General features: G+C 42.3%; 1 protein-coding gene across 3 annotated transcripts in view; it reads right to left on the bottom strand.

Annotated features, from left to right (window-relative positions):
• The window catches only part of LOC111981685 (double C2-like domain-containing protein beta), a 311,631-nt gene that overhangs the window by 274,181 nt on the left and 16,205 nt on the right, over positions 1 to 21,245 (bottom strand). For all 3 annotated transcript variants that reach the window (XM_024013086.2, XM_070449338.1, XM_024013087.2), the window contains 4 exons: positions 20,313 to 20,412; positions 18,020 to 18,163; positions 17,728 to 17,857; positions 9,795 to 9,881 (listed from right to left, as the gene is read on the bottom strand). In XM_024013086.2, coding sequence (XP_023868854.1) covers positions 9,795 to 9,881; positions 17,728 to 17,857; positions 18,020 to 18,163; positions 20,313 to 20,412 — 461 coding nt within the window. The remainder of the gene's footprint in view (positions 1 to 9,794; positions 9,882 to 17,727; positions 17,858 to 18,019; positions 18,164 to 20,312; positions 20,413 to 21,245) is intronic.

The following is a 21,245-nucleotide window of genomic DNA, read 5'->3' as shown; positions in this document are numbered from 1 at the left end:
TGATGGGTTCCTCTGGGTGTGCATGCAGTGACACATCTACATTACTAAATAACATAGCCTACACAGCAGAAATCACCCCTGGAGAACACAAACAAATGTAGAAGACATTGAGAATGAATGTTATTTTGGGTACCGTTTCGACAGGAGGTTGATCACAAGAAAGCATGATGCAAGGAAGGTGGTAATTACAAGCAATACAGGGAATTTCCCAAATTAGTATTTGGCTATAATAAGCAGAAAAACTGTTTTGTTCAAATGTATAATCTAGCATCCTCCAACAAAAATATGCAAATCCTCTGTTATAAAGTTGAGGATTACAGAATGAAAGCAATTAGAGTCCAGAAATCAAACTTACTTTGCTTGACAAACAATCCTATTGCAATGTCATCAGCTCCTGCTTTTCAATTCAAGATAAACATCTTGGATGAGTCTCATGTCAGTGAGTTTGCCTCGTCAATTCAACATGTAAACACGCGCAAAGACACTATATGTCAATCAACTACACTGATGACTTGTTCTTGAAGTTTGAAGAATTGCTGTCTTTCACCATGCGGGAAACAAAGTGTATGCTTACGGAATGGCCACCTCTATGCGTTACAATACAAATTGYGTCATTAATTGCAGGCAGGTCTGACAAAAACAGAAAAATTTGCCATACATAAGAGGCACATTAACTTATTTTACTCTTTCAAAAAAGCATCCACCTGTCCTAAAATAAGTAACAGCACTTTCATTAAACCCTTCAGACTACAACAGTTGCCAGTGAGCACCAATGGGAGAAAAAAATCGAGATAAGCTTATAAGTAGAATTATCATCAGGTAAACAAACAATTACCAATAAAATGTACTTCTTCTGCAGCCAATTACCAATTGTTCTTCAATGGTGCCATGCCTAGCCAAGCACTAATTTCCCTTTCACCATCGGACCGTTTCGAGACATGCCAAATAAAATGGAAATCGCAGTGAACAATTTCCTTTTGGGCGTTTTAATTAGTGGCTATCATAACATCGCTAATTTGCATGTTGAGTGGCAGTGTATCGCAAAATTAGTTCTGTGGGTGCGGCGTGTGGCCAGTCAGACCGGTGACTGGATCGGGAGTTAGTCTCTGTGCTTTGGGAGGAGCAGTGAGCCAGAACTCTATTAGTGCCACCGGGATCCACTGTGTCACAGCGAAAAAGGGTCAGCCCCGGGACAGATTGAGGGGCTACGAGGGGTGCTCACCGTTAACCGCTAATYCTCCGGCGATAATGGGGGGAAAGTGACGGGCCGGAACAGGGTACACAGCCACTGGGCCGGGGCCCAGGCTAAGGAGGAACTCTCAAGATCTCGCCCTGCGGAGAGTTGACATCACAATCCTATCCACTCCAATTCCCTAAATACGTTTTTAAGTCATTCCCCTAGTTGGGTGCATTGACCTCAGGAGCAAACCATACTTATTGTTGGTAACAGGTGTCACACATGTCACACAACAGTGAATCATTGACATTAGTCTACATTTATTCAGATTTACTCCAGTTTAATGGAAGCACTTTTACATTCACAGGAGAAGCTCTAGCTGATTAAAAAAAACAAGAAAGAGTGACGACCATTATTAAGAGCACTATTCTGATGATAATTTCTATTGTAATGGGGCCTCCAGGTACCTTCTTAGTGATTGATATCTGGGCCCCTAAGCCGTAAAATCAGCAATTGGTGCTTTCAGGCACTAAAGATGGTTCAAATGCATAGTCTATTCAACCCCCAGGGCAATTTTGATTTTATGTTTTGAGACAAGGCACGGAAGGATTAAACATTGAACAGATAATGAAGAGTACACAGTATACAGTGCCTTYGGAAAGTATTCAGACCCCTTGGCTTTGTTTACATTTTGTTACCTTACAGATTTATAAAAAAAATACTCATTAATCTACACACAATACCCCATAATGATGAAGCAAAAACTGGATTTCAGAAATGTTTGCTAATTTATAAAAAAAAAAAAAAAATGAAATATCACATTTACATAGGTATTCAGACCCTTTTCTCAGCACTTCATTGAAGCGGCTTTGGCAGCAATTACAGCATTGAGTCTTCTTGGGTATGACGCTACAAGCTTGGCATACCTGTATTTTGGGAGTTTCTCCCATTCTTCTCTGCAGATCCTCTCAAGCTCTGTCAGGTTGGATGAGGAGCGTTGCAGCACAGCTATTTTCAGGTCTCTTCAGAGATGTTCGATAGAGATGTTCAAGTACGGAGACTTGTCTCGAAGCCACTCTTACATTGTCTTGGCTGTGTGCTTAGAGTTGTTGTCCTATTGGAAGGTGAACCTTCGCCTCAGTCTGAGGTTCTGAGTGCTCTGGAGCAGGTTTCAATGATCTCTGTACTTTGCTCCGTTCATCTTTCCCTCGATTCTGACTAGTCTCCCAGTCACTGCCTCAGAAAAACATCCCCACAGCATGATGCTTCCACCACCATGCTTCACCGTAGGGATGGTGCCAGGTTTCCTCCAGACGTGATTTKTGGCAATCAGGCCAACAAGTTCAATCTTGTTGGCCTCCAAGCGGACTGTCATGTGCCTTTTACTGAGGAGTGGCTTCCATCTGGCCACTCTACCATAAAGGCCTGATTGGTGGAGTGCTGCAGAGATGGTTGTCCTTCTTGAAGGTTCTTCCATCTCCACAGAGGAACTCTAGAGCTCTGTCAGAGTGACCATCAGGTTCTTGGTAACCTCCCTGACCAAGGCCCTTCTCCCCTTTTTGCTAGGTTTGGCCGGGCGGCCAGCTCTAGGCAGAGTCTTGGTAGTTCCGAGCTTCTTCCATTTACGAATGATGGAGACCACTGTGTTCTTGGGGACCTTCAATGCTGCAGAAATGTTTTCGTACCCTTCCCCAGATCTGTGCTCTAGGGACAATTCCTTCGACCTCATGGCTTGGTTTTTGCTCTGACATGCACTGCCAGCTGTGGGACCTTACAGGTGTGTGCCTTTYCAAATCATGTCCAATCAGTTGAATTTACTACAGGTAGACTCCAATCAAGTTGTAGAAACATCAAGGATGATCAATGGAAACAGGATGCACCCAAGCTCAATTTCGAGTCTCATAGCAAAGGGTCCGAATACTTATGTAAATAAGGGATTTCTGTCAAAAAAAATATATACAGAAATTAGCAAAAAAAAACTGCTTCATCATTATGKGGTATTGTGTGTAGATCGATGAGATTTTTTTTAGATGTAATCCATTTTAGAATAAGGCTGTAACGTAACAAAATTTGGAAAAAGTGAATGAGTACTTTCTGAATACATTGTTTACTGTGGGTAGGCGTAGATGCGAATTTCATAACAATCTGATTCTATAAAAAACACATTTTACTCTTAAACTTAAGATACATTTTTAAACTTCATCAAGAGGAGCACAATAAGCCAAGGACCATAAAAATATATMTTTTTTAAACTGAGTGAATTCTTTACACAATCTTAATCTCCCCAAAAAGTTACTTTGCATGACGTCACACAATCCCAGTGTGCTTGGACTTCTTCCATTCCCAGGTGTGAGTCTGCTGTCTTTGGAGGCGAGGTGATCAGATGTGAGGATGGAGGCGGGCGGGTGAGTAGGGTGGCCCTGGAAGGGGAGATTAATACTTGGCCATAGGATCAGTGCTGAAAAAAACGTGATAAAACCAAGATGTCCTGGGAGAGAGGGCATGGGTTGATCAGATAGGAGGTACTTTGTTAGCCCAGCTCGGCTTGTGGGTTCACATGTCCAAATGGCGGGATACACACACAAGCAGAGATCCCGAGATGTATCTGGAGACTTCACAGGCCTGAGATAAGAAGAGCTCAGACAGAGGCCAGTCAGCGACCGACCAGCTACACCGACTGTCCTACAGGCACACTTTTCAGAAAGCTTCAGTCATCGTATCTGCCCAGAAATTCAAAACCACATTAATCATATGAGGCAAATAAAAAGCAGTTACATTAGAGGGAAAAATCCTTTTATCATCCACATCTAAAAAAAACATGAGATATGTGAAATAATGTGTCATTTCTTCATTAATTAGCCAAACCTCCCACTACAAAAACGCCATCCTCTTGTATTATAATTTTAAAAATCATGTTCATGAATGTGCTTGGAGTGAATGAGAACTAACCCTCAGAGTAAGACCAGACATCACTGCTTGCTAGCCTCTGGCCATGCTAGCACAGGACGTTGCGATAGCATCAGTCTAATTAGTCATATCTGGCCAGTGTTGGCGTTGTCTCCATTCTTCTCCTTTAATAAAAACATCACATGGGAGAAGCAGACAGAGAGAATGAGGCGCAGAGATGGTAAAAGCCTCCGGGCGGTGTCACAGTGGTCATTATACTGGTGTGCTAGCAACAGATAGCATCAGATGCTAGCAATGAGATGCTGTCCAGTTGCGCATCTCAATGTCATTCTCAGAGAGTGGTAATGTTGGTATTATGCTAGGTAACCAGGTAACACTGCTTACCCTGCCACTCAAACGTCTAGGGGGCATTGTTATGCACTCTGTGTTACATTTAGCTGCTTGTAGTGATAAATCAACATTATAATTTATCCCCAAATTCTTAACTGCTGTACAACTTAAATTAAACGCAGTCTCAAATACAGTTGAAGTCAGAAGTTTACATACACCTTARCCAGGATGAACCAGACTTGTGGAGGTCTACCATTTTTTTGCTGAGGTCTTGGCTGATTTCTTTGGATTTTCCCATGATGTCAAGCAAAGTTTAAAGGTAGGCCTTGACAGGTACACCTCCAATTGACTCAAATGGTGTCAATTAGCCTATCAGAAGCGTCTAAGCCCATGACACCATTTTCTGGAATTTCCAAACTGTTTAAAGGCACAGTCAACTTAGTGCATGTAAACTTCTGACCCACTGAAATTGTGATAGTGAATTATAAGTGAAATAATCTGTCTGTAAACAATTGTTGGAAAAATTACTTGTGTCRTGCACAAAGTAGATGTCGTAACACACTTGCCAAAACTATAGTTTGTCAACAATAMATTTGTGGAGTGGTTGAAAAACGAGTTTTAATGACTCCAACCTAAGTGTATGTAAACTTCCGACTTCAACTGTACATATATAAACAACAAATTCGTTTTTATTTCAAGTTAAAGTGTACTGTTAGCTAGCTAGCTAGCTAGCTAATGTTAACTGGCTGGCTCGCTAGCTAACGTTACGTGTATGATCTTATTATTCGTATCTCAGCGCCATTTGCTTGCCTAGTTATAGCCTAATGTTAACTAGCTAACATTGAACCTGGTTTGTTAGTTACCTGCAGATTCATGCAGGTTAGTAACGTAATGAGTTGGGATTATGGTTAATTCTTTAGCTAGCTACATGTCTTAACAAAAGACTCCACTATGCAAGTAACCATTTCGGGTGCGTTCATAAATTCAGTCTGGCCATCTACTCCGATTTCAGAGCACTCTAGTCTGAGTGTGCCAGAGCGCAGAAYAACTGATGAATTTACGAACGCTCAACACCCGTTGAATATGGCCGGTGTCAGTAAACGTCGGCAAAAAAGCATAATCTGACAGTACAGTAGTAGTCACCAACACCCTGGAAAACATAAAAACAGCCTAACCAGCTCTACTAGAGCGAGTAATGTTCAGTAAGCCATTCTTTGTGTCTGGAAGTAGCTAGCAAGTTAGCCAGTTAGCTTGGGTGCTTGACTGCTGTTGTTAGTACAGAATGCTCAGATCAACCTTTAAAGAGATGGGGCCAGGCTAAAGCTTAAGAGGGTGTGAACGATGCTGAATGGGTGTAKACAAAGAAAAGCTCTCCAGTTGGTACCAAACATTCAAAGTTTATCAACTTTCAAAGCAGAATTACCTTCCCATTGTTTCTCAAATGTGGTGTATGATATACCATTTCTCTGCTTTTATCCAATGTAAAAAAATAAAAATAATACATCTAATTTTGCTACATAAGACTGAATCAAGGTAGTCGGTCACAAATGATCTCAACCAGAAACAGCAAGGCAATGATCATTTTAAGGATAATTTTCCAGAAAGAACGCACGTACAGTGGTGAGTTCGACCGAGTGAGCATGAGATGAGCCTAAAAACCGATAAGCTTTTGACCTATCCCTTAGAGATAAGCACTGCTCACAGCTATCACAGAGTATCTCAACACTGTGACATAAAGTAAGCATATATATACACACACTGCTCAAAAAAATAAAGGGAACACTAAAATAACACATCCTAGATATGAATGAAACATTCTTATTAAATACTTTTTTCTTTACATAGTTGAATGTGCTGACTACAAAATCACACAAAAATTATCAATGGAAATCAAATTTATCAACCCATGGAGGTCTGGATTTGGAGTCACACTCAAAATTAAAGTGGAAAACCACACTACAGGCTGATCCAACTTTGATGTAATGTCCTTAAAACAAATCAAAATGAGGCTCAGTAGTGTGTGTGGCCTCCACGTGCCTGTATGACCTCCCTACAACGCCTGGGCATGCTCCTGATGAGGTGGCGGATGGTCTCCTGAGGGATCTCCTCCCAGACCTGGACTAAAGCATCCGCCAACTCCTGGACAGTCTGTGGTGCAACATGGCGTTGGTGGATGGAGCGAACATGTGTCCCAGATGTGCTCAATTGGATTCAGGTCTGGGAAACGGGCAGGCCAGTCCATAGCATCAATGCCTTCCTTTGCAGGAACTGCTGACACACTCCAGCCACATGAGGTCTAGCATTGTCTTGCATTAGGAACCAGCAACCGCACCAGCATATGGTCTCACAAGGGGTCTGAGATCTCATCTCGGTACCTAATGGCAGTCAGGCTACCTCTGGCGAGCACATGGAGGGCGTGCGCCCCCAAAGAAATGCCACCCCACACCACGACTGACCACCGCACAAAACCGGTCATGCTGGAGGATGTTGCAGGCAGCGAACGTTCTCCACGGCGTCTCCAGACTCTGTCACATGTGCGTGTGAACCTGCTTTCATCTGTGAAGAGCACGGGCGCAGGTGGCGAATTTGCCAAACTTGGTGTTCTCTGGCAAATGCCAACGTCCTGCACGGTGTTGGGCTGTAAGCACAACCCACCCTGTGGACGTCGGCCCTCATACCACCCTCATGGAGTCTGTTTCTGACCGTTTGAGCAGACACATGCACATTTGTGCCTGCTGAGGTCATTTTGCAGGGCTCTGGCAGTGCTCCTTCTTGCACAAAGGCGGGTAGCGGTCCTGCTGCTGGGTTTGCCCTCCTACGGCCTCCTCCACGTCTCCTGATGTACTGACCTGTCTCCTGGTACGCCTCCATGCTCTGGACACTACGCTGACAGACACAGCAAACCTTCTTGCCACAGCTCGCATTGATGCCATCCTGGATAGCTGCACACCTGAGCCACTTGTGTGGGTTGTAGACTCCGTCTCAGTCTACCACTAGAGTGAAAGCACCGCCAGCATTCAAAATGACCAAAACATCAGCCAGGAAGCATAGGAACTGAGAAGTGGTCTGTGGTCACCACCTGCAGAACCACTCCTTTATTGGGGGTGTCTTGCTAATTGCCTATAATTTCCACCTTTTGTCTATCCCATTTGCACAACAGCATGTGAAATGTATTGTCAATCAGTGTTGCTTCCTAAGTGGACAGTTTGATTTCACAGAAGTGTGATTGACTTGGAGTTACATTGTGTTGTTAAGTGTTCCCTTTATTTTTTTGAGCAGTTATATATATATATATATAATATATATATATATATATATATGAGTGAGTGAGTGAGTTGAGTGAGTGAGTGAGTGAGTGAGTAAGAGAGAGAGGAAGAGAGAGAGAAAGAGTGAGAAGAGTTGAGAAAATAGAACTGGGGTAAACTAAACTCAGGAGGGGCGCCTCCACAGAGGCATGTCAGCCCGAGCCCAAATCCGACTGAAGACAGCCATTTTGAGTAAGCACCTCCATCATCTGAGGAAGGCCGATAAGGTGCCCTGTCAAACACTGCCTTTCAGACAGTGACTCTATCTGCTGGAGCAGATTCACAGCGGAGGGAAATGAAAAATGAAGACTGCCTTTCGACGCACAGTGTGTGGTTCAAAAACATTTGCACATTTTTACATAAACGTCTTTATGGTACAGTGCCCTCTCTCAATCCTCAATCCTGCACAGCCATGGAATTATTCATGAGCTCATGTGATTTCTCCGCTAAAACTCACCCGGTCCTCCTTTTACCTCCACCTCCCCTGTTACAGTCCAGACTGCCTAGTGATCCATACATCAGGAGGAAAAGAAACTTGAAGAAACAGGCGGCCTACCTGAAACCAACAAGTTATGTGCTGTACGGTAATAATAATTCTGGGTCATCAAAGCAGCTTTTTGGGGGCACTACTGGGATATGGCTTTCCATCAGGGGAAAGTGGCAAATTACTTGAATAATCTGGATATAGGCCTACATAATATGGAGGAAATAATATTATGGTAATATTAAGTGCTTCAGATGTTTAATTATTCCCCACACATGAAACAAACGTCTCCTTGAGAGAGGCCAGTTAAAATAATCCTATAGTGAGTGAATATGGTCCATTGACTGCTGTTACTGTGCTTCACAAAAAGGTGTTTGGCTTGAATGACCAATATAAAAGCTGAAACAATGCACATCCATTTTGTCTATGGCCAGGTATCAAGATCCTGATCCATGATTGATATATGTAGGTGGAGAGAATGACAGGATTAAACGGGAGAAAACCTTTGATATATGGGAGGGCATACGCCAGAGACTAGACTGATCTGGATGTCAGTCATACTGTATCACTCTCTACGGSGCTGTTCCTAGATCCTTAAAAAGGTTTGAAAAGCTACTGGAATTGAATGCAAATGTTTAACCACTTTGGGAAATCCTGCTCCTCTTTTGTGCTAAGTAGATAGTGATATCTTATTAGCATTACACTGGGGATAAATGGCTCATAGCAGCACATTCATCATTAGCATTTCTGAGGAAGAAACTCATACTCCCTAATGAGAACGATTTAATGTTACACACCTGATAACATAAAATATAAATTCAGATTAAAATATCCCTGGATGGAAACATGACGTACTCGGAGAGGTCTAGAATGCTCCATGCCGWTACTACAGTGCTGGCACATCCCTCGAAACAACCCTTCATCGTAAACACTCTTATCGCTCTTTTATCAGCATTACAGGAACATTTCCATAACCCAAAATATGAGTGTGGGGATAAACTACCATTGGACCTACTCCCAACCAATAAGCACCGCAGTGATTCATCCACACTGCTATGATAATCACATAAAAAGCCACACAGCTAATGAAACCAGCGTGTGAGGGCATAGAAACTTCATGAAGTCACAACGGGTCACCAGACGCGAGGTTCCTGCTATAGGGGGCAATCAGCAAGACAAGAGCCGTTTCCCCTCAATCAGGCTCCTGTGCATTGTAAACAAGACTGTGGTGAGACGCCCATCCAGATCCGGCCAGCCCTGCTGATGACCACTGGGCCTCCAAATCAAGCCCCGAGAGACCCTTATTCCTGGAGGAAAACCAACCTGCAGCAATCTGCCTGAAGTCTGTAAACTAGTTACAGACATGTAGTATCTGTCTGTGGTTCTACATTGTCTCTGGCTGTTGCTACTGAACTTCCATAAAATTATACAATTTTGCTTCTCCATTTTTATTGCACTTTTCTCAAACGGACAGTGTTTACTTAATAGGGTAACCCCCTAATCAATGTGTAGTAGAATAATCAAAAAGCATGTAGTTGGCAGTTCTATGTATACTGTAGATGGGCTATCCAGTTGTAGGGATGTACGTTACCTCTCTGTGTTCACTGCAGATCTTGCACAGCCACTGGGTTGTCTTCTGACTGCACTGGGTCTCAATGCCACATTTGGTGCATGCTTTCTGTAAGAGAGAGAAAACAAGTTTTGGTTTTAAATAGAACGGATTCGAATTGACCATGAGTGGAGTAACTTGTTTGAGTAATGTGGACAAAGCACAATATATCATTACAAATATATAATTACTTAGCTATAAAGTTTGCTGCCGTATTTTGTAACACTAAAGAAGCACATGATAATTTTACAGTTTGACTTGCAATTGACTATGCAATTTCAAGCAAAAAGCAATGTTCCACATTGAAATTGAAAACAGTCAGTGCCAAGTCCAACAACTCGGTAACTCATAAAATTGCAGAGTGCCTGAATATATACAGTATATTATACAATAACAAAATGTATTCCATAATAAATATAAAAGGACACTTCTTTATTTTTTTTACATTGTTCAAACAGAACTCTTAGTAAAATCACTGATGTGCGACTCCAGAGTACCATCCATATTTATCAAAGCCATCACAGCCAACTTTGTGAGGTTGAAAAGTTCACAGAAAAGTCACTCCGACAGATCATGTATTTCCACAAGTCAAGTTATTGCACAACTCAACACCTCCACCACAAACAAAGTGGGTGAGTCACTTCAACATGCAGACTTATGTTGAATTCCAAATCGTCCCCAACACACTAGGAACTCCAGTAGACAGCTTCCTTCTGCCTTCTGAATGGCTGGCTGGCTGGAGTTTCGCCATATTGCATCAATCTATCCAGTCCCCTCAGATCTACAGCAGTGGCTAGGGGGTAAGGACTAAGGGAATAAATGTTGAACTGAACATTAATCCAATCATCAGAAACATACACTATATATACACAAAAGTATGTGGACACCCCTTCAAATTAGTGGATTCGGCTATTTCAGCCACACCCGTTGCTGACAGGTGTACACCATTGAGCACACAGCCATGCAATCTCCATAGAAAAACATTGGCAGTAGAATGGCCTTACTGAAGAGCTCAGTGATTTTCAATATGGCACCGTCATAGGATGCTACCTTTCCGACAAGTCAGTTTGTCAMATTTCTGCCCTGCTAGAGCTGCCCGGGTCAACTGTAAATGCTGTTTTGTGAAGTGGAAACGTCTAGGAGAGACAACCCGGACGACGCTGGGCCAATTGTGCGCCCCCCCATGGGTCTCCCGGTCGCGGCCGGCTGCGACAGACCCTGGACTCGAACCAGGATCTCTAGTGGTATAGCTAGCACGGTGATGCAGCGCCTTAGACCACCGCGCCACTCGGGAGGCTGAAGGGAAATCTTAACGCTACAGCATACAATGACATTCTCGATGATTCTGTGCTTCCAACTTTGTTGCAACAGTTTGGAGGAAAGTTCTTTCCTGTTTCAGCATGACAATGCCCCAGTGCACAAAGTGAGGTCCGTACAGAAATGGTTTGTCGAGATCGGTGTGGAAGAGCTTGAATGGCCTGCACAGAGCCCTGACCTCAACCCCATCGAAACCGCTTGGATGAATTGGAACGCCAACTGCGAGCCAGGCCTAATCGCACAACATCAGTGCCCGACCTCACTAATAGTCTTGTGGCTGAATGGAAGCAAGTCCCTGTAGCAATGTTCCAACATGTAGTGGAAAGCCTTCCCAGAAGAGTGGAGGCTGTTATAGCAGCAAAAGGGGGACCAACTCCATAGTAATGCCTGTGATTTTGGAATGAGATGTTAAATGAGCAGGTGTCCACATACTTTAGGCCACGTAGTGAGTTTGTATGCCCTTAACAACAAAATATGGAGCTCATCACTGTCCACCTAGTGTAGTCGTCAGCAAAGAGAGAGCTTGTTGGGATACAGCAGTCTAAAAGATATACAATTACATTGGGCGCCATTACGTTCTAAGGCACCTTAAAGGTAGACTGAGCGAAATGACTTGAGTATCACAGCAGATATTGAGATGAGCGAGATGCAAGACTTTGCTCTCACAGTTACACAGTGTCTGAGCATGTACACAGGTTCGTGTCACGCTGTTACAGCATGGTAGTCACGGGACCAAAACAGTGGAGAAGTTGAGCCTCGCGCTTCAACGCTCTTTGTTGGCGAAATTGGCACACTATGCTGTTTACTTTCCACATCTATGTCATATTGCTGAGTCTAACTCAAGAATCGGTTTGGAAGCAGTTGATTATGATGTTCTAAAGAGTCACAGGAAGGAAGCTTTAATCAAGCCTTATGTAATGCAGGAGAGAGCTTGGCTGAAGTGCCCATAATTCCCTTGCCTGAAGTAGCTTAGTGTTTTTAGTCAGCGAGAGAGAGACAGAGWGGGAGAGAGAGACAGAGGGAGAAAGGTAGAATAATTTCTGGGTCTCCGTAGATCAAACATTTTCACTCAACTGCTACCAGCTTAAATAAACAGTGACACATCTGACCCAATAGTCTCTCGTAATAGAATGTTAATAGAAACACTATATTATGYCAAAAAGCATGTTCTGGGTTCCAGGAGTATTGCCTCAAAGATACCTGACTATAGCCATCTCATCTGTACTCTAGATATAGAGTGTAGTCTGATGGATGTGTAGATCTGTCAATTTTCACATCCAGAGCACGTCTTCTTCTGAAGACTAGTGTCACCTAGCGACCAATAAGTCTGTCTGCCTTCCAATTACATACTAACAAATCTGGGCTATTTGTGTTTGGACTAGGGGCATTTATTGACGAGACCTAAAAAAGTCAACAAGTATTAGATATGCAAACATATCACATGAACACATGAATTAGATTAAATGTGACAGAAATATGCAGCACTACTGTGGGGAACTCACATTTGTTTAATTGAGTAAGCAGCTTTCTTAAACGGTTTTTAAAATATCATTATGTTTGCTCATACCCAAATAATGTTGTTGACCCGTCCTTTACTTGTAGTTGTTGCCAAAGCATAAATGACAAAACCCACTCAGTAAAAAAAATCTCAAACTTGTTTTTGAAACAAACCATTAAAAACAAATGCTTGAAATTTGCTTGGAGAATGACATCATCCTTCTTGGCCGGGACAGGCCCATCTGGATTGGTCGAGCAGCTTTTTCAAAAACAAAAATATTAATTATCCGGTGGGGAGAAGGAGACTAGCGGAGACACAGGCTCAGGAGGGCACACAAACTGCTAGCAAGCCAAGCAATCCACAGGTAGTGTTAGCAAAAAGGACAAAGCCTATACAACAACTACCTCGCCAGTCACTTATATTTCAAATCATGTGGTTTATAAGTTGGCCTGCTGGCTGTTTGGAAGCAGCAAGCTAGCATGCTAACGTTCGCTATCAAGGCCAACTTAGCTAGCTGCTTAGCCAACACCAAAGCAAGCCAAAGTAGCAACCATCATATTTAGTTTTTTACATTTTAGTCATTTAGCAGACTTAGAGTTAAGTGCATTCATTTTAAGATTGCTAGGTGGGACAACAACTCAGTCATAGTAGGCACATTTTTCAAAGTAGCTATTAGCAAAGTCAGTGCTATTTTAAATCCAGTGGTTTGTAGCTACAGTACAAGTTGGATGTCAAGAGGAAACCTAGTTAGCAGTTGTTGACTTATATAAAAAAAAAAATGTATTCTATCAGGAAAACGACATGTTTGACTTTCAGGAAAACATATTGGTCAAGCTCAGGCACTTCATCCATTTTTGGATGCATTTTCCAATTTGTAAAGTGCATAATACTAGGGTGGAAATTGTGAGGCAAAATTAGCCATAGCGCTGTGAGTGAGCAAGACTGAGATAGCATAATGGTAAACACTTGAACAGGATTTAAATTCTCTTTTTACATTTTCTCTATAATTTAGCCAAACAGGGTGGACATTTATGAGTGGAACATACAGACTAACAACATGAAACATGGGCAAATAAATAAATATAAACACACCGTTTTATCTATCTTTGCACCATAGTTTTCCCACTAAAGAAAATATGACAGTTCCTGAATGTGGTGTCATTGTAGGAAGGGGATTGTTATCTTAAATGGAGAATTACAACAACTAAACAGGGTGGAAAGTGATATCAGGGACACACATCTTAAATAAAATAATAAATACAATAATCAAAACTTTGATGAAAGTCACTAACTAAGACTATAAAAGAATGAAGATTTTAGACATTGTATAATTTTATGGCTTATATTTCTGAAAGTTGAGAAATAACACCTGGGGACATGGCAAAAACGCCTACACGCACTGGCAAAAAGTGTTTAAAATGCATAAAATTCCCTTTCAGGATCCATATTTGGGTGTTTTTAAGGTAAAGGACACCTGACCTTGTATTTAAAGCCTTTTGGAATCCACATTTTATAGGAATGACCCAGCTAGCTAGCTTAGCTCCTCCTAGCAATCACAACTTGCTAGCTAGTAGCTAGCTCAACGAAAATATCAGGAATGGTGACAAAGCGATGGACATTAACAGCTCACGCTTGTAAAATAATCGGTCTGCATTTATTGCTGTTACAGTAAAGTGCCTTAGTAGTTCCATCATGTGTTTCCAAATCCTTAATCCATCCATACTATTTGACTACAGACAATAGCCTTCGGTTCTGGTAAAAAAAAAAAAATTCAAGGCAAGCCTGCTAGGCAGTGCGTGCAGCCCTGCCCCACGTGGAGTTAGTAGCTAATTTGAATATCCGAGTGTATGCACGTCTCATTGGCAGAGCAAATTAGCTTTTCTTGACCAGTATAAGGCCCAACAACTCTGTTGTTTTCACTCAGGCCAAGCAGGGGAACAAAGAAAAGCTGCTTTTAACATCATTAATTATCATTTGTTAGGAAGGACATCTATTAAATTCATATTGTAATTACTTTTTTGTAAATATTTATTACAAATCTGGAACACTGGATATATACTTTAATATGAGAATTTGCCAGAAAAACTTAACAAGTCTAAAATCACAGTGTGTATCAATCTCGTTGTGACGTAAAGTGTGTGTGGTGTTATACTGAGACAGATGCCACCACACTCACACCTGCAGTGAACTGAGGGTCTTACACATCATAGCAGTGTGTGTGTGTCCACTTCATTCCCTGGATAGCCCTGCATTTGCTCTATGACAGCCTTACACAGTCCAACCTGTCATCATAGAGTATCACTCAGCAGCATAATTCAGTTTGGGACAAGACACTTAATATAATCAATGCCTCCACACCTGTCTATCCCAGTTTGGATGGTGAAGATGAGGACCACATGTCCATCTCCTAGGAGAGACTGCAAACACAGACTGCTCTTTGCCTGTCTTTTAGAGCTGTGCTGCCCTCTCCTGGGCCTTACATTTACTACTTGGCTTTTCTTTCCTACACACTTCAAACTGACCTCTCAACATGTGCTTTAATGATACATAAAACAGTCTAGTGTAGACCAGGAGATTGTATAAGGTCATGAGTATACTATTTTGAACTTATCATGAGTGATTAACATTCCATTGAGAACCAAGCATTTTGCAACGGCAACAAATCTAGAGCAGTTTTCATTTTTTTACAACTATATCAGGGAAATTAGTAGGGGAATTAGTATATCCAGAACTGTATGCCACGTTTGAATTGAAACAGTATGCTATTTTATATGTATTATCATAATCACTCCTGCTTTCATGCTTAGGTAAGTGATTTAGAGATTCACATCTGAGGTCTCTGCTGCAACCCTATGGTGAAAAGTGATTACTGCAAGCTGGCTATCCAGTTAAGCCCATGATTTGGAAAAGTGAATTGAATTGCTATTCACTACAATGTTTACATCTTATAGTCTTTTGCCTTGCTTGGCAAGAGTTATTATGTTATAGACATGAAAGAGCTCTTGTAAGTATCTGTTTGAGATGATAATCCACATAAGCACTATTGAATAGCTAAGGACCCTGGGACTAAACACCTCCCTCTGCAACTGGACCCTGGACTTCCTGACRGGCCTTCCCCAGGTGGTAAGGGTAGGTAACAACACATCCACCACGSTGATCCTCAACACAGGGGCCCCTCAGGGGTGCGTGCTCAGTCCCCTCCTGTACCCTCCTGTACTCCCTGTTCACTCATGACTGCACGGCCAGGCACACCTCCAACACCATCATTAAATTTGCCGATGACAACGACGAGACAGCCTTTAGGGAGGAGGTCAGAGACCTAGCCATGTGGTGGCAGGACAACAACCTCTCCCTCAACGTGATCAAGACAAAGGAGATGATTGTGGACTACAGGAAAAAGAGGACAGATCCCGCCTCCATTCTCATAGACGGGGATGCAGTGGAGCAGGTTGCGATCTTCAAGTTCCTTGGTGTTCACATCACCAACAAACTAACATGGTCCAAGCACACCAAGACAGTCGTGAAGAGGGCACGACAAAACCTATTCCCCCTCAAGAGACTGAAAAGATTTGGCATGGGTCCTCAGATCCTCAAAAGGTTCTACAGCTGCACCATCGAGAGCATCCTGACTGGTTGCATCACTGCCTGGTATGGCAACTGCTCGGACTCCGATTGCAAGTCACTACAGAGGGTAGTGCAAACAGCCCAGTACATCACTGGGGCCAAGCTTCCTGCCATCCAGGACCTCTACACCAGGCGGTGTCAGAGGAAGGCCCTAAAAATTGTCAAAGACTCCAGCCACCCTAGTCATAGACTGTTCTCTCTGCTACCGCACGGCAAGCGGTACCAGAGCACCAAGTCTAGGTCCAGGAGGCTTCTAAACAGCTTCTATCCCCAAGCCATAAGACTCCAGAACATCTAGTCAAATGGCTACCCATACTATTTGCAGTGCCCCCCATCCCCTCTTTATACCACTGCAACTCTGTTGTCATCTATGCATAGTCACTTTAATAACTCTACCTACATGTACATATGTACAAATAACCAGTGCCCCCACACGTTGACTCTGTATTGGTACACCCCTGTATATAGTCTCGCTGTTGTTATTTTACTGCTTCTCTTTAAATTACTTGTTACTTTTATCTCTTATTTTTATCTGTACTTTTTGAAACGGGATTGTTGGTTAGGGGCTCGTAAGTAAGCATTTCACTGTAAGGTGTACACCTGTTGTACTCGGCGCATGTGACTAATAACATTTTATTTGAACAGCAGAATGAACCCACTCTTATATGGTTAATACTGTCTAATGCAATTTATTACCTTTCCTCTCAGAGACCAACAGAATGCATTTCCCCTTTGTATTTCTTCCCTTCTGATCTCATTACGTCCCAGTGCCACTCTAGCGCAGARGAGTTGGAGAAAATACTGGGAAAGGCTATGACCAGTATAGATAAAGCTACTGGTCATAAGAGAAGGTCAGTGGGCTTCGAGGTCAATATGTCAAACAAACAATATCTGTAGGGAAATACTGCAATTGTAATGGTTCACTGTTATAAAGAGTAGTGAATGCATCTAATTTTCAAGCTTCTAGTTGAATCAGGATTTGGGAAACTTTGGTCTACTTTTCATTCTTACCCATTTTAGAGTATTTCAATAAACTGACATTGGCCAGATATCTCCCGTACTAGAGCGAGGCAATATAGACAAAAAGTTATTTCACGATAAATTGACCCATTGTGCTCGATAACTAGAAATACAACATTTATTTTATTTTGATGCAGTTACTTTCCAATAGCGGAAATGGTCTAGACTAACATTTTCCAGTGCCATCAAGAAGTAAGACAAGAAAGCTATTTCATTTAACATGTTCAGGGAATTCATGATTGATATTTTGATGTGCAACATGTCAAAATAAAATCCAGAATAAATCAGATTTCTTTATGCTCTTTAGAGATTAATTTGCTTGCATCTTTTTTGTGCATATTGGCCTAGGCTATACGCTACATAATTCACCACCAGAGGAATTGGGAACAACCTTTCAGGACTGTTTGGGCCTCTGCTATGGTACAACAGTAGAGTAGGCAGTGTGGTGACCTTTACCTTGCAGCAGTCCTGACAGAAGACGGAGGGGGTTCCAAGGAGGCCCAGGACCTCCCCACACAGCAGGCACTGGGACAGGCCGTTCCCCAGCGCACTCTTCTTCATGTTGTCCAGACGCTCCACCAGCCTCCTGGGACACACACACAGTTACAGAATGGACACAGAGGCTAAATTTGGCTATGTGCTGCCACTGACGGCTCATGGATTGACAGTCCAGATAAACTAACAGAAAGTCATGGTTTTATTACCAACGGTGTGTATATGTGTGTGTGTGTATGTGCGTGCGTCCTACCCGATGCGGAGCTGTTCAATCTGTTCAAGTTGCTCAGCCCTGCGGATGACACTAAGGATGATCTCCACCTCCTGCTGCTCCAGCATCTGGCTCTTCCTCTGTCGGTCTGTACGGAACGTGTGCACCGACCAGCCTGTCTGCAGCCTGGGATACAAACAAGTTTCTTCACGATGTCGATCAATTCAATTCTGTTGTGTCATTCATTGCATGTGGCAGTGCAGGCCAAAATGAAACCTGTGTGATGTGACTAACAGAAGAGCTATGCATATGCATGTATGCGCACCTTACAAAAAATATATACAGTTGAAGAAGTCGTAAGTTTACATACACTTAGGTTGGAGTCAATAAAACTCATTTTTCAACCACTCCACAAATTGATTGTTAACAAACTATAGTCTTGGCAAGTCGGTTAGGACATCTACTTTGTGCATGACACAAGTAATTTTTCCAACAATTTTTTAAAGACAGATTATTTCACTTATAATTCATTGTATCACAATTCCAATGGGTCAGAAGTTTACATACAGTAAGTTTACTGTGCCTTAACAGCTTGGAAAATTCCAGAAAATGATGTCATGGCTTTAGAAGCTTCTGATAGGCTAATTGACATAATTTGAGTCAATTGAAGGTGTACCTGTGGATGTATTTCAAGGCCTACCTTCAAACTCAGTGACCCTTTGCTTGACATCATGGGAAAATCAAAAGAAATCAACCAAGACCTCAGAAAAAAAAATTGTAGACCTTCACAAGTCTGGTTCATCCTTGGGAGCAATTTCCAAACGCTTGATGGTACCACGTTCATCTGTACAAACAATAATACGCAAATATAAACACCATGGGACCACACAGCCGTCATACCGCTCAGGAAAGAGACGCGTTTAGTCTTCTAGAGATGAACGTACTTTGGGGCAAAAAGTCCCAGAACAACAGCAAAGGACCTTGTGAAGATGCTGGAAGAAAAAAGGTACAAAAGTATCTATATCCACAGTAAGGAGTCCTATATTGACAAAACCTGAAAGGCCGCTCAGCAAGGAGGAAGCCACTGCTCCAAAACTGCCATAAAAAAGCCAGACTACGGTTTGCAACTGCACATGGGGACAAAGAGGGTACTTTTTGGATAAATGTCCTCTGGTCTGATGAAACAAAAATAGAACTGTTTGGCCATAATGACCACCATTATGTTTGGAGGAAAAAGGGGCACGTTTGCAAGCTGAAGAACACCATCCCAACTGTGAAGCACGGGGGTGGCAGCATCATGTTGTGGGGGTGCTTTGCTGCAGGAGGGACTGGTGCACTTCCCAAAATAGATGGCATCATGAGGTAGGAAAATTGTGTGGATATATTGAAGCAACATCTCAAGACATCGGTCAGGAAGTTAAAGCTTAGTCACAGATGGGTCTTCCAAATGGACAATGACCCCAAGCATACTTCCAAAGTTGTGGCAAAATGGCTTAAGGACAACGAAGTCAAGGTATTGGAGTGGCCGTCACAAAGCACTGACCTCAATCCTATAGAAAATCTGTGGGCAGAACTGAAAAAGCGTGTGCGAGCAAGGAGGCCTACAAACCTGACTCAGTAACACCGGCTCTGTCAGGAGGAATGAGCCAACATTCACCCAACTGATTGTGGGAAGCTTGTGGAAGGCTACCCAAAACATTTGACCCAAGTTAAACAATTTAAAGACAATGCTACCAAATACCAATGGAGTGCATGTAGACTTCTGACCCACTGGGAATGTGATGAAATAAATAAAAGCTGAAATAAATCCTTCTCTCTACTATTATTCTGACATTTCCCATTCTTAAAATGAAGTGGTGATCCTAACTGACCTAAGACAGGACATTTTTACTCTGATTAAATGTCAGGAATTGTGAAACACTGAGTTTAAATGTATTTGGCTAAGGTGTATGTAAACTTCCGACTTCAACTGCATATACTGCAAGCAAAAACATCCCCTTTTTTGACTACACTGCGGACAAACAAACAAACCAACCCACATGTGCAAAATGTTGTACCAAATACATAAATATACATTGCAGTGTAAGATCAAATGATCACAATGGTTTTGTCAAACAACGGAACTGCCATGCTATCAAAAACAAGTTTCAACAAACCAAAAGAACACACACACACACACACACACACACAGTGCGAAAACAAAAACAATACAATGTGATGAGAATACTGACGGGCACAGGAAACCTTTACACAACCAAAATAACTTTCCCAGGTGACATTGCAAAAACACTTTCACCTGTTTAGTGAGATGGTAGAGATTTGAGTGCATACTCACTTGGCTCGAAGGGCCAGCTGCCGGTCGTTGGGACAGACCCACTGATCATTCCCTTTCCCAAACATGGCCTCTGTCATCTCTTGAGGGCTGATGACAAGGTCTGCAAAAACACAACCAGACACTCAGTCCTCGAAAATGAAAGGCTACATCCTGTCTGGGAAAATCAAATCAAAGAGATATTGACCCACCACTGTATAACCCCTATAATTCAAGTTAATTGGGTATACCTGTGGCTTTTATACATGTCCACAAATGTTTTTTCTTTGAATTTGATATTAGACAACTTTTTGAGTGCTAGTGTTAGCAGAACAACAATGGCAAGTAAATGGGTAGCTTTAGACGGGTTAGCTGACAACGTCACAAAAACGATGTTCGCGCCTCGAAAGGGGAAGAAGGCTGTGTGTTATGCTTCTGGATGGTCAGATAGCTAGCAACAATGACAAGAAACTGCCATGTGGTGAATCGTAAGTGGCTCTTTTCAGCTCCTTGTTCTTAATACCATGTCTTGTTTTGAGGTGTTTGGACTGATGTCACGTCTAAGCTAATATGGCAAAAAAWTTGCTAGCTAGTTAGCTAACCAACAACTGTAAAGATGTATTTGAGAGACAGGTGCTCATTGTGCAACTTTATTTATGTTTTCAATAAACATTGGAGTCAAATTATAGTTTACATGTTATCAACAATCTAAGTCAACCCCGACTCTTTTGCCCCGTAGTTGCACATGCGTCAGGTTTTATTGCTGAACAACCAACCCATCTATAGTTCCTGGTGAAACGCATTAATTATGATCATTTCAAATGGAAAAGGATGAATGAAGCATTTCAAAAGAGAGCTCTTTTGCTTCCAGACAAACAGATGACACATTATTGTTGGGAGCGTATAGATGTGTGTATCTTAGCGGGCAACGCAGAGGCAGAGCAGAGGCAGCTATTT

Source organism: Salvelinus sp. IW2-2015, linkage group LG20, assembly GCF_002910315.2.
Source record: "Salvelinus sp. IW2-2015 linkage group LG20, ASM291031v2, whole genome shotgun sequence".
Taxonomy (NCBI): Eukaryota; Metazoa; Chordata; class Actinopteri; order Salmoniformes; family Salmonidae; genus Salvelinus; species Salvelinus sp. IW2-2015.
This window is presented reverse-complemented; position numbering and strand designations above follow the sequence as displayed.